The sequence below is a fragment of the Bufo gargarizans genome, chromosome 6 (assembly GCF_014858855.1).
Source record: "Bufo gargarizans isolate SCDJY-AF-19 chromosome 6, ASM1485885v1, whole genome shotgun sequence".
In the NCBI taxonomy this organism is placed as follows: Eukaryota; Metazoa; Chordata; class Amphibia; order Anura; family Bufonidae; genus Bufo; species Bufo gargarizans.
In genome coordinates this window covers 20,944,435-20,958,996 of record NC_058085.1, presented here as the reverse complement: position 1 = coordinate 20,958,996, position 14,562 = coordinate 20,944,435, and the positions used below count along the sequence as shown (strand labels likewise).

The 14,562-nt window shown below is 48.2% G+C and overlaps 1 protein-coding gene and 1 long non-coding RNA gene across 2 annotated transcripts in view; both read left to right on the top strand.

Annotated features, from left to right (window-relative positions):
- Positions 1-380: 380 nt before the first annotated feature.
- On the top strand, positions 381-10,121 carry LOC122940525. The gene is made up of 3 exons (XR_006390350.1): positions 381-436; positions 9,789-9,938; positions 10,068-10,121. It is a non-coding gene; the product is annotated as an uncharacterized LOC122940525 (long non-coding RNA).
- Positions 10,122-10,424: 303 nt separating this feature from the next.
- The window catches only part of LOC122940409 (oocyte zinc finger protein XlCOF6-like), a 73,510-nt gene continuing 69,372 nt past the window's right edge, over positions 10,425-14,562 (top strand). Inside the window, exons 1-4 of the mRNA XM_044297078.1 lie at positions 10,425-10,444; positions 10,528-10,677; positions 10,761-10,943; positions 11,027-11,121. Of these exons, the coding sequence (XP_044153013.1) occupies positions 10,644-10,677; positions 10,761-10,943; positions 11,027-11,121 (312 nt within the window). The 5' untranslated portion in view covers positions 10,425-10,444; positions 10,528-10,643. The remainder of the gene's footprint in view (positions 10,445-10,527; positions 10,678-10,760; positions 10,944-11,026; positions 11,122-14,562) is intronic.

Sequence of the window (14,562 nt, the reverse complement as noted above, 5' to 3'; positions counted from 1 at the left end):
TGACAAAGACTCCGCTGTAGTAACTGAACATCACACATACACAGCTCTGCTACATGGACATGACAAAGACTCAGCTGTAGTAACTGAACATTACACATACACAGCTCGCCTCTGCTGCACACACCCATACAACTCTAGGGAAAAGCATATTACACAGCTTGCTTGCAAATACATACAGCTCCACTATACAGCCATTACACACATACAGCACTGCTACATAAACATTACACACATACAGCTCATCCATATAAACATTACAGCTCTGCTACATACAGACTGGAATTACAAACTGCACAGCAGAGCACTGCATACACAGAGCGGATAGACCAGGTCATGTGATCTCCATGACTCCTCCCACACATGATCACATGGTCGTGACATCATCACAGGTCCTTCACTTCCTCCTGCAGCACAGAGGAGGACACGCTCCGTCCCGGTAAGAGGAGCGCTCACGGTGCGCCCCCCCCCCCCCCCAGTAGTATGCCCACGGTGTGCCCCCCCAGTAGTATGGCCACAGTGCGGCCCCCCCGGTAGTATGCCAACAGGCAGACCCGCACGGCAATGGAACGAGGTTTGTTGGGCAAATGCAACATATTTACTGTTGTTTATTATTTTTTATATTGCATTTGCCCAACAAACCTCGTTCCATTGCCGTGCGGGTCTGCCTGTTGGCATACTACCGGGGGGGGCCGCACTGTGGGCATACTACTGGGGGGCACACTGTGGGCATACTACTGGGGGGCGCACTGTGGCCATACTGCCTGTTGGCATACTACCGGGGGGGCCGCACTGTGGCCATACTACTGGGGGGGGGGGGGCACACTGTGGGCATACTACTGGGGGGCGCACTGTGGCCATACTGCCTGTTGGCATACTACCGGGGGGCCGCACTGTGGCCATACTGCCTCTTGGCATACTACCGGGGGGCCGCACTGTGGCCATACTGCCTGTTGGCATACTACCGGGGCGCCGCACTGTGGCCATACTGCCTGTTGGCATACTACCGGGGGGCCGAACTGTGGCCATACTGCCTGTTGGCATACTACCGGGGGGCCGCACTGTGGCCATACTGCCAGTTGGCATACTACCGGGGGGCCGCACTGTGGCCATACTGCCAGTTGGCATACTACCGGGGGGCCGCACTGTGGCCATACTGCCTGTTGGCATACTACCGGGGGAGGCCGCACTGTGGCCATACTGCCTGTTGGCATACTACCGGGGGGCCGCACTGTGGCCATACTGCCTGTTGGCATACTACTGGGGGCCGCACTGTGGCCATACTGCCTGTTGGCATACTACCGGGGGGCTGCACTGTGGCCATACTGCCTGTTGGCATACTACCGGGGGGCCGCACTGTGGCCATACTGCCTGTTGGCATACTACTGGGGGCCGCACTGTGGCCATACTGCCTGTTGGCATACTACCGGGGGGCTGCACTGTGGCCATACTGCCTGTTGGCATACTACCGGGGGGCCGCACTGTGGCCATACTGCCTGTTGGCATACTACCGGGGGGCCGCACTGTGGCCATACTGCCTGTTTACCATTGACTCACCTGTATATTTAGGTCTTCACCTCGCTGTTGGGTGATTGGTCGGTCATTGTACCCAGTATTTCCTCTTGATCCATACATGCATGTTTCCCATTGACCTGTGTGCTACCCCAGGGTGGCGCCTTTTCTCTGCTCCCATTCACTCTGTAAATGGCACCATATTTACCTGCTCCATTACTTATGTATATCTTTTCATCATGTCTAAATAAAGCATATTATTACTTTCTGGTACTGTGAGCTCCATTTTTGTGTTTTTTTTGCTATTATACTCGGGAGCTTGTACTGAGTTACAAATCACGGGTGTCCTTTGTGGCTATATTGGGTGGGCACTGTCCTTCACCCTCCATTGGGATGCCCTGGGTTTTTCTGACTTTTGCTCATGCTTAAGGGTCCATTCACACGTCCATGTGTGTTTCCACGCATTTTGCAGACCGCACATCTCCGGCACTTAATAGAAAAGGCCTATTCTTTTCTGCAATTGCGAACTAGAATAGGTAATGTTCTATTTTTTTCGGGATCAGAATTGTGGACCCGGTTGTGCTGGTCCACATTTTCGGATCCGGGCAGCACATCGTGCGGCCCCATAGAAATTAATGGGTCCGCCATTCCGTTCCGCAAAATGCGGAATGGAATTGCGGACGTGTGAATGGAGCCCTGACCCTGTTGTACCCACATAACCTGTATCTGTAACCTCAGACCGCTGTATATTCTCTGTGGATGTTGTGTTATATCTAGTGCGCCCTTAAGGCGATTAAATATATAATTTAATCTTCTGCTGTCTTGTATCTCAATCACGAATCCCCACGTCCGTGTTTCGGCCTAGTTATAAGCTACCGCAGGTTGGTATCAAAATCGAATCAAAATTTTGGTAACGCAACAACCCTACCCCCATGTAAATAACATCTCCCCCCTCAACATTCAGTCCCATGTAAATAACATAACCTCCTCCCCAGCCACCATGAGCGGATTGGCCACAGACCTTACAGGGAAATTTTCCATTGGTCTGATGCCCAAGGGGCCCCCTGAGCCCTCCTCAGGCCGGCCAGTGGAAGTTTTTGGGGATGTATTTTGTGCTGATGGGGGCAGTATTTTGTGAGGGACTATGGTATTTGGCTCTGTTGGGGTGGTATAACGTGCCACAACATGGTATTGCCAGCCCTACCTACTTGTGTTGGCCCTGCCTTCCATCAATTTGGACCCAACTACAAAACGGGGCCACTTTTAGTATTTTTTTCAGGACCACTTTAAAGGGAACCTGTCATCAAATAGTGACAGAAATGCTGATTTCCACTTCACCACCATGACGGCCCAGAGAGATTGACCCCTGACCTCTGTAGGGGCAGGAACAGAGATAGGTTTAAAAGGACCCCTCCCACCACCATTTACCAGTGTGTTCCTGCCCCTATAGCGGCCAGGACAGAGAAAAGTCCTCTCTGGCTTCAGGGAGGTGAAGTGGACCTCGTTTTTTTTATTTTCAAAGGTACCTGGGTGACCGCATCAGCGGTCCTTGTGGCCTCCCTTACGGGTCCATCATCCAGGAAAGCGTCCCCTGCTCTCCGGCGGACTTGTTCCAAAGCTGGCAGGGTGACGCCTGGGTCACGCTCCCTACGGAGGGAAGCCTGCCCTGAGCTGCTACAGGTCGCCTACCTCCCTATGGGGGAGCCGACCGGATGGATGTTCTGCGCAGTCGCGCGCGTCTGACGTCACTTCCGGGTTGCCGGCGAAACCCGGAAGTAGACGGGGCCTCTAGAATAAAATGCTCCCAGCAGTCTTCCCCGCTGCGCTCTCTGCATCGCTCGCTCACCGGACATGTCGGACTAGGAGAGGGAGAAAGAGCCGCAGCAAAAGGAGCCGCAGCTGAATGAGTAGACTGCTTCAGAGCGCCTCAGCGTGAGTAGCCCACCTGGGCAGCCGGCAGCTTCACAGATGGCAGGGGGGGGGGGGGGGTGTGTCGGTATGTGTGCAAACCCTAGTGTATTCACTGTTCCCTCCCCCTGGGGATCTGCGGGTATACTGCATCTAAGTTATGCTCCTATACCTGACTGGCATAAATTAATGGACTGCCTCTCTCACTTTAGGCCAAACTACCTTTAAAAAAGTCAAAGAAGACCGCCAGATGCATCCAGTGCTCCGTCCGGCTTCCTGATGACTATACAAAAAAACTTTGCATGGATTGCATCGCTAAGGGCTCTTTCACACTTGCGTTGTCCGGATCCGGCATAGAGTTCCGTCATCGGGGCTCTATGCCGGAAGAATCCTGATCAGGATTATCCTAATGCATTCTGAATGGAGTGAAATCCGTTCAGGATGCATCAGGATGTCTTCAGTTCCGGAACGGAATGTTTTTTGGCCGGAGAAAATACTGCAGCATGCTGCGCTTTTTGCTCCGGCCAAAAATCCTGAAGACTTGCCGCAAGGCCGGATCCGGAATTAATGCCTATTGAAAGGCATTGATCCGGATCCGGCCTTAAGCTAAACGTCGTTTCGGCGCATTGCCGGATCCGACGTTTAGCTTTTTTAGAGTGGTTACCATGGCTTCCGGGACGCTAAAGTCCTGGCAGCCATGGTAAAGTGTAGTGGGGAGCGGGGGAGCAGCATACTTACCGTCCGTGCGGCTCCCCGGGCGCTCCAGAGTGACGTCAGGGCGCCCCAAGCACATGGATCACGTGATCACATGTGCACGGGGCGCTCTGACGTCATTCTGGAGCGCCCCGGGAGCCACACGGACTGTAAGTATACCGCTCCTTGCTCCTACTATGGCAACCAGGACATTAATAGCGTCCTGGCTGCCATAGTAACACTGAACGCATTTTGAAGACGGCTCCGTCTTCAAATGCTTTCAGTACACTTGCGTTTTTCTGGATCCGGCGTGTAATTCCGGCAAGTGGAGTACAAGCCGGATCCGGACAACGCAAGTGTGAAAGGGCCCTAAATTAGTGAGAGAGGAACATCCCTCAATTATGCAGGAGTTCAGATCCATGATTCAGGAAGAGGTTAAGTCTTCCCTGACCTCCCTCCGTGAGGATATCCGGGGGTCTCGCCCACCTAAACGACCCAGGATGGAGGATATTTCTGACTGAGGATTTAGAGGACGAGGCCTCATCATCTAAAAAAGAGGACGACGACCCCCTATCTGAGGGCGAGATCGTCGAGGACACTAAGAAATATTTCTTTACCTCCAGTGAGATGAGTGACCTTTTAAAGGCTGTCAGGGATACCATGGGGGTGGAAGATATCCAGCGACCCCATACGATTCAGGAGGAGATGTTTGGTGGATTGAAGATCAAACGCTCCAGGGTCTTCCCCATAAATGAAAACATTAAGGAAATGGTGATGGATGAATGGGCCCATCCTGAAAAGAAACTGGGAATTTCCAAAGAGTTCAGAACCGCCTTGTGTTTGACCCGTCAGATTCTAAGATTTTTGACGAGGTTCCTAGAATTGACGTCCAGGTGGCCAAGGTCAATAAGAAAACCTCACTTCCATTTGAGGATTCCTGTCATTTAAGGGACACTATGGAAAGGAAGGCTGACAGTTTATTAAAAAGGTCTTGGGAGGCAGCCATGTTTAGCGTCAAGACAAACATAGCTGCTACTTCAGTCGCCAGGTCTATGTACCTATGGCTGAATGAATTAGAAGGTCATCTAGTTAACAAGACATCTAGGGACCAGATACTCAATACTATTCCCCTACTGAAATCCGCCATGGGTTTTCTAGCGGACGCCTCTGCAGAGACAATTAGGTTCTCAGCCAAGTACGCCGCTTTGTCCAATGCTGCCCGACGGGCACTTTGGATGAAATCTTGCTCGGGCGACATCTCTTCCAAGATGAAGTTATGTTCTATAGCCTTCTCAGGGGAATATGTGTTTGGTCCTGTACTGGACAGGATCCTTGAGAAGGCTACAGATAAAAAGAAAGGGTTCCCTGAAGAGAAGACCGCTAAAAGGAAAACTTCCTTTTGTTGTAAATTTTCCCAAAATAGCTCCTTTCGTGGTAGGGGTAAATCCGGATGTTGGAGTTACCCAAAAGGGGGGAGGGGTAGAGGTTTCCTCCTTAATCCCCAAAACAAGGGAGGTGAGAAGCAGTGACGCCAGAATGGGGGGAAGACTATCCCAGTTTTTTGCTCAGTGGCAACAGACTTCTCCCAGCCTGTGGGCTCAAAATCTTGTCAGAAATGGTTACAGGATAGAGTTATCTTCCCCCCCTCCAAATGTGTTTCTGGTTTCTCACCACCCATCTCCTCGTCAGCTCAGCCAGATCTGGAGGGAGGTTCAGAATCTACGGGACTTGGGAGTGGTGATTCCTGTTCCCGAGCTTCAACGGGGGCTGGGTTTCTACTCCAGCCTTTTCTTAGTAAAGAAATCGGGGGGTTCCTTCCGTATGATCATAAACCTCAAAAGGCTAAACAAATTTGTTATGGGGTGGGTGATAAACCTAAAAAAGTCATCCCTAGTTCCAAATACCAGGTAAAATTCCTGGGGGTTCTGTTAGATTCGGAAAAACTAACAACCTTTCTTCCAGCAGAAAGAATTCAGAACCTGCAGTCAGCTATCGGGGCCTTCCTGGGACGTCGATTCTTCTTGTGCAGAGAAGCAATGAGTCTCTTAGGTCAGATGACAGCCTGCATAGTAGCAGTCCCTTGGTGCCAGGCCCATTACAGAGCCCTTCAGTCCTGGCTTTTAAGGAAGTGGGACAAAAATCTATCCTCTTTGGACAGGAAAATCCTGATCCCGGGCCACATAAAATCCTCAGTACGGTGGTGGCTTCAAACAAAAAACTTAACGAAGGGCATGGTCTGGTTCAGAACCCCAGCAGTGCTTATTCATACCGACGCCAGCGTAAAGGGGTGGGGCGCAAAAATGTATTCTGATCTCTACCAGGGAGACTGGCCTCAAAGTATTGCAGTTCAGTCTTCAAACTACAGGGGGCTCAGGGCAGTTTGGGAGACAATACAGGTAGCCGCTCCAAAATTAAGAAACCAACATATAAAGGTCTATTCAGACAATGTAACGACCGTGTCCTAGCTCAAACACCAGGGGGGCACACGGTCTCAGAAACTAGAAGGTCTGTCCAAAAAAATCTTCCTCTGGGGGGAAAAGAACGTAAAGTCGATATCTGCAATTCATTTAAAAGGAAGCCTAAACTGTGCAGCGGACTTCCTCAGCAGGACTACCATAGACCAGGGGGAATGGTCTTTAAACAGGGACGTCTTCAATCTGATTGTCCAGAGGTGGGGCCTCCCTCTGGTAGACCTATTTGCTACAAGAATAAACGCAAAGGTATCAACCTTTTGCTCCCTAAACCCAAGGGACAGGCCCCTAGCGATCGACGCCTTCTCCCTACACTAGAACTGGGACATTGCATATGCCTTCCCTCCGTTCCCATTAATCCCAAAAGTTCTCAAAAAAAATCGTCAGGGACAGAGCCAGAGTAATCTTGGTCACTCCGTACTGGCCCAAGAGGAGCTGGTTCTCGATTCTAACCAAACTCTCTTCTCGGGAAGCTTTTATTCTCCCAAAGAGGAAGGATATCCTGATCCAGGGGCCGGTTCTCCATCCCCATCCGGAAATCTTCAGTCTCTCGGCTTGGATCCTGAGTCCAACCTTCTAAGACGTAGAGGTCTCTCTGAGGGGGTTATTTCTACCTTGAAGGCCAGCAGAAAGAAGGTGACAAACGCCATTTATTTTAAAATCTGGAAAAAGTTTTGTACCTGGTCAGGCGACTAAGCCCCAGACCAAACCAGACTGAATATACTGAAGATTTTGGATTTCCCGCAGAAGGGCCTAGAGTCTGGGTTAAGTCCTTCTACCCTTAGAGTCCAGGTCTCAGCACTTAGTGCATATTTCGATTCCGAATTAGCCAGCCATAGATGGATCCAAAGATTCCTGAGATCTGCAGCCAGGCTAAGACCTTCTCTTAAATCAAAGGTGCCTACCTGGGACTTAAACACTGTCCTTAACGGACTCACAGGTCCGCCTTACAAACCCTTGGACTCAAGTTCTCTGAAGCATCTTTCCCAGAAGGCGGCTTTTCTTATTGCTATAACATCAGCAAAAAGATTGAGCGAGATCCAAGCATTGTCAATAAGACAACCATACCTCACAATGCAGGACGACCGTGTCACCTTGAGGCTAGACCCGATGTTTTTACCAAAAGTAGTAACTGACTTCCATAAGAACCAGGAGATCATTCTTCCCTCCTTCTGTGAAAACCCTAAGAATTCTGGAGAAGAACGTTTCCATGCCCTGGACGTTAAACGAACAGTGCTAAAATACCTAGAGGTCACTAGAGACCTGAGGAAAGTGGACAACTTACTAGTGCTCTTTTGTGGTAAAAATAAGGGGAAGGCAGCTTCCAGATCTACCATTGCCCGATGGGTAAAACAGACTATTACAGACTTCTACAGGATCGAAGGCATCAGTTGTCCAGAGGTCATTCGGGCTTAGTCTACGAGAGCCATGTCGGCCTCTTTTGCTGAAAGAGCAGGAGCTTCCCTAGATCAAATATGCCGGGCTGCAACCTGGTCTAATGTAAATACCTTCACTAAACATTACAGACTTGACTTATCCAGGTCCTCAGACCTGGCTTTTGGTCGCAAGGTCCTACAGGCCGTTGCCCCACCCTAAGACGTATATAATTTGTTATGTCTCTCTGGGCCGTCATGGTGGTGAAGTGGAAAGCCGGATTAGACTTGCCGGTAATTCATTTTCCACGAATCCACCATGACGGCATGATATCCCACCCCGAAAATACATTTTACTCCAAAATTTGGTATGACTTAATACCAAAAAAAAACAAACAAAAAAAAAAAAAAACACTTTGTGGTTTCACTTGTTAACCGGTGATTGTGGCACTATAATCTGGAACTCACTGGTGAATGGTGGTGGGAGGGGTCCTTTTAAACCTATCTCTGTTCCTGCCCCTACAGAGGTCAGGGGTCAATCTCTCTGGGCCGTCATGGTGGATTTGTGGAAAATAAATTACCGGTAAGTCTAATTCCGGCTTTCCGCGGTGTGTCACTCATGAGCTAAAAGTAAGTGGTTGCCGAGAACCAGCCTCATAATCATTGCAGCGTTCGGGTGTCCGCCTGGCCGTGCGGAGGCAAACGGATCCGTCCATACTTACAATGTAAGTCAATGGGGACGGATCCGTTTGAAGTTGACACAATATGCGGAGGCAAACGGATCCGTCCCCCATTGACTTTCAATGTAAAGTCAAAATGGATCCGTTTGCATTATCATGGAAAAAAATATAAAAAATGTTGTTTGTGTTCATGGTAATGCAAACGGATCGGTTCTGAACGGATCTAAGCGTTTGCATTATATGTGCGGATCCGTCTGTGCAGATACCAGACGGATCCGCTCCGAACGCAAGTGTGAAAGTAGCCTTACTTTTAAATGACAGACCCCTGAAATCAACTCACCTTGTCTCTACTTTATACTGCCGTTTAGTATGGGCAGCATAAAGTTGATGACAGGTTCCCTTTATGTTCCCAATGCGTCCCCGCCAGCCACCATCAACATAGCACCTAGAGGCTCATTAGCATATTATAGAAGTCTTTATTTTAAGAGAACGGCGTCAGGCAGGGGGTTAGAAAGCCCACGGTTATGTACTGCTAATATCAGTCAGCTACATCACCTTATTTCTCATGACAGAAACCCTTTAATGACCGCTGTATTTCCTCATGCTGCTTGTTAAAAATAAATCTATTAAACTACAACATCTGTGAGGTCCTGAGGAGCTGCCAAAAACCAAATCTGCCAACCCAATGTCTGTCTAGATAGCGATACATAAAGAGTATTATTACTAACATATTCCGCAGCGTTTTACAATTACCCGGAGGACACAGGACCTGTAGAATCCTCCACTGCTCCAGCACTGAGGCTCATGTGGTCTCCTTCAGTCTGTTTACATCACTGCAACGACAATATTGGTCGGAGCTCTGATGGCGGTATGTATATCATCTGACCATTGAGGGCTAGGATGGTCTATGGTGGTCAGGTGCTGTTCATACTGGCATCACTGATGATGTCTTCTATTGGCTGTAGGGTCATGTGAAGGTGTGACATACCATGAAACTGCCTTGACCTCACACATGTTTCGATCCATATAAAAAGAGAGAACACAACATCTACACTTAATTATCTCCTCCGATGTCTCCTCTTATTATCTCCAAAAATTGCATTTTAGATGGGATTTTGTAGGACTTTACATCGTCTCATCTTCTCTCCATTCAGGTTTCTACAATATAGGATTATCTCACTGGATATATTGTATATGACATCAATCTCCTGATTGACCCGTCAAGGATGGATAGGGACAGGGACAAGATGGCGGAGAGTATAATAAATCTCACCCTAGAGATCCTCTTCCGGCTTACTGGAGAGGTGAGAGATTCTGATGATGTCACATTACATCATCTTCTCTATGTTACTAACATGTGGACATGACTGGAGAGGTGAGGGACTCTGGAGATGTATGGAGTGATATTTATTACTGTGTCTCTCCATAACCAGGACTACACAGTAGTGAAGAAGACGTCTAGTGGGTGCTGTCAGGACCCTGTGTCTGGAGGATGGGGAAGAACCCTGAGCCCAATCATGGAGCCTCCACCTTACCCCCTGATACATGAGGAAATCAATAGAGAGAAGATCCTAGAACTCACCAACAAGATGATTGAGCTGCTGACTGGAGAGGTAACACTGCTGGGACATTATACAGGAACGCTATGAAGGGATCTGAGTGATGACTGTATCATTGTGTTGTCAGGTTCCTATAAGGTGTCAGGATGTCACCGTCTATTTCTCCATGGAGGAGTGGGAGTATTTAGAAGAACACAAAGATCAGTACAAGGACATCATGATGGAGGGTCACCGACCCCTCACATCACCAGGTAATAGACATGACTAAATACACACATCCTCTCATTATCTGTATGTAAGGGATGAATTCAGTCACTGGATGTATTTCCTACAGTTAAGGAAGAGAGAAGAACACCGGAGAGATGTCCCAGTCCTCTTCTTCCACAGGATAATTCAGAAGAACATCACTATGATCCACAGGATGATCAGGTAGATGGATATAATGGCATCATGATGGAGGATCGCAAGCCTCTCATATCACCAGGTAATAGACATGACTAAATACACAAGTCCTCTCATTATCTGTATGTAAGGAATGAATTCAGTCACTGGATGTGTTTCCTACAGTTAAGGAAGAGAGAAGAACACTGGAGAGATGTCCCAGTCCTCTTCTTCTACAGGATAGTTCAGAAAAGCATTACAATGTGCCACAGGATAATTCAGAAGAACATTACTATGTCCCACAGGATGATCAGGTAGATGGATGTAAGGACATCATGATGGAGGATCACAAGCCTCTCATATCACCAGGTAATAGACTTGACTAAATACACAAGTCCTCTCATTATCTGTATGTAAGGAATGAATTCAGTCACTGGATGTGTTTCCTACAGTTAAGGAAGAGAGAAGAACACCGGAGAGATGTCCCAGTCCTCTTCTTCTACAGGATGGGTCAGAAAAGCATCACAATGTGCCACAGGATGATCAGGTAGATGGGGATAAGGTCTCATGAAATGTTCCCTATGATCTGTAGAAGACTGTGAGGATCTTGTGTTCAGTCTTGTTTTATCCACCAGTATTATATGTCTTATCCTTGTATAATGAGAATGGTGGAGATGGCAGGATTACAACTGACCGTAGACGTTACATGTCTGGTTCTTCTCACTATTTTCTGCTTGTACAGACTTTTAAGATGGTCTCCTCTGTCAACTGCTGCAGATCTTTTGTGGTTGCATAAGAGTGGCACAACAGTTTTCTGAGCGGTCCTCAGCCGAGACCATGCAATAATGTAAATGGTTAACCATAGTTGTGCTCGGATTCTCAGTTGAACATGAACATTAGGAGATAAATGCATCATTATCTTCAAGGGTTTTGTAGTCTAGGGTGGCAGTACCAAAGCCATATCACGGATTCCATTCTAGCACATCTAGATACAAGTCACCCTTCTTACTTGCATAGAATATAATATAATATTGGAAAAGCTGTGTATGATTATTTTCATCAGCACATAGCAGTAATCACTTATCTGTAAGCAGTACTCGCCATGCACGCAGCGGGCAGGCCGGCAGTGCACGTCACTTACTCAGTCACGCTCCGGCCCCGCACACTTCATTACTGAATGGTGAGTACTGCTTAGTGATAAGGGATTACTGCAAGTTTAGCAAAGCAGTACTGCCAGGGGCTGCTGTATGCACTTTATATGTGATGGCTGCTATGACTAGGGCCCAATGCTATGGCGCCAGATTCCCTATAACACTGTCCTCTACAGACCCCCCCCCCATAACACTGTCCTCCACTGACACCTCCCCCCCCATAACACTGTCCTCCACAGATCCCCCTTATCACACTGCCCTCCACAGATCCCCCTATAACACTGCCCTCCACAGATCCCCCTGCAGCCAGCCAGAAGCGCAGGGGGAACACGTGAGGTGCACGGTGGACCGATGAGGGGCCAAATGATATAACACATAGTTCATCAGTTTACTCACGGTTAGCAGAAAGCCTCCCTGGGCTGGCAGCACAGTGTTGAGGTGGACAGCACGAAATCCTCCGGGGCACGCTCTGTGGTAGGGAAGTATCAGCCAAGATGGTGTAGTTGCCCTTAATGTTAGGGGTGCTTAGGGTGCTTGTTGCGGCTTAGTCCCTTGATGGTTTTTGTTGTGACGCCAGTACCGATAATGGTGGTACAACCAATAGTGGTAATAATCAGGTAGACAGTGGTAAGATGCAACTCACAACTTTTACTGTGGTTGACTTTGGTTGCAGCAGTACAGAATACAGTCTCTTCTGTAGTTAATTCTGCAAATCCACTGTTTCCAGGCTTTCTTAGTCTTGATTTGAGCTGTGGTTAGGGGGTACCTTGTTCCTGTTGATGTGCTTAGTCCTATACCTTGTCCTTTCCCTACAAGCGTAATATTGGGACAGGTAACTCATCTGTTTCCCAGAGTTACGGTGTGGCTGCCAGAAGCTATATGTCCTCCACCATGCGCAAAGGTGTCTGTGGCCCTAAATAATGGCTTTTATCACCGAATAATCGTTAGGAAGCTTGTTTCTATTCCAGGGAGGCAAACTCTCTCCTACTGGTCAGGGATGCAAGTATATGCCGGCCACAGAAGGAAAACGCTCTTCTGCGCCTCACATCTTGGTACTACCTCATAGTGAAGTTAGCTCCACTCACTAATCTGTTTTGTGGAGTCTTCACTCTGCATTCTCTCCCACTAAACTAATCTGATCTCCTCAGATCTGCTCTAATCTCTAATCCATTTTCCACACTGATCTGATCTCAATTGACTAACTAGGACTAAACTAGGTATATATAGAACCTAAGTTTTATCCCCATCTAGTGGTGGGATGTATAAATTACACCTAATCTGCCTGGTAACAGGGATTTTGCAGATAAATTAGTACAAAGTCATTTAATACAGTATAATACAGTTTTTCCCTTTCATCCTCCATGACAGCATACCATGAGAGATGACCTGCCTCCAACCAGGTAGGGACAGGAAGTATAAATTAGACCCTCCTCCAGCTCTTCCTCAGTGTCTTCCTGTCCCTCCAGGTAGGAGATGGATCATCCTCATGGCACATGCTATGAGCCCGTTTCTGTTACAGGCAGGCAGAGGCGGTAAGAAGAAAATAAATGCCTAAGCACATGAGGGAAGCAGACAGCCCCCGTGCCCTAGTTGGGTATTGTGGGGCTGTAAAGACTGTCGGGACCCCTGCTCCTTACCTCCCGCATGGCGTGTCGGGCGTGGAGTTCCATGTGCGACCGGACACTCAGGGAGTCCCTCTGGTCTGTCTAGCAGCTCTGCTTTGCGATCCGATAGCTTCGGCTCTCACAAAGAACGCCACCAGAAGTCCTATGCGGTTCACGTGCGTTCCAACTGGAACTTCCGCCCTGTGGAATGCACGCGGTGGGGGCGGAGCGGCAAATCGGCACGCTGGTCATGGCGGAAGTCGCACACTGATCTGAGGTCTGCAGGTGAGAGTATTTAAGGGGGGTTTTTGTAGAGAGGGTTGCTGCAACATGTCTGAACAACCTGGCCAGATGGAAACCTCCCAGGGACCCTCTATTGTAAGTTAAGGTCCTGGGGGTGGGTGAGTGCTGGTTCTATTACCTTGCTAACCCCAGTATGTGCCTCTCATCTCTCTCTCTCTCTCCCCCACTATGGCTCTCCCTGTATGAATGCAGAGTGATAAGGATATAGCTCAGAAACAAGCTAGTCCAAAAACTAAAAAATGTGTTATGTGTTCAGCTAAATTGCCCGACGCTTATAACAAAAAACTTTGCAAAAAATGTACCTCTAATATGGTGAAGGACTTAGTTCCGTCAATTAGAGAGGAGCTACGAGATGTAATACGGGAAGAAATGAGATCTGCTATGGCAGAAAGTCCGGTCGTTACTCCTGGGACATCTAGCTCTAAACACGGAGATCCTAATTTGAGCATCTCCGTGCCATCCTCTGACTCAGAACCTGAGTCGGATTCGGAGGATGAAGATTCCGAGATCTCTTCCGGGTCTGATTCAGAGTATAAAAACTTCCTTTTTTCCTCTGAGGACACAAAGGAGTTAGTAAAAGCCATTAGGGCTACTATGGGGCTCTCAGATGAGAAAGTGCAGAGGTCTGTCCAGGACCAAATGTATAGCGGTCTACAACAAAGGAAAAAGCGAGTGTTTCCGGTCCACAAAAACATGATGGAACTAATCAAAAGAGAATGGAAATCCCCAGATAAAAAACTATTTGTCCCAAAAACAATGAAACGTCGCCTTCTATTCAGTAAAGAAGACAAGGCCCTAGAGCTGTTGCGATACCAAATTTTTGATTCGGTTTCGATACCATGAAAAAGTATTGCGATACTCGATACCATTCGATACCACGCGAAAAAAAATAAACCAAAAAAGCCACGTGCATTCCACATGTTTAAAAAT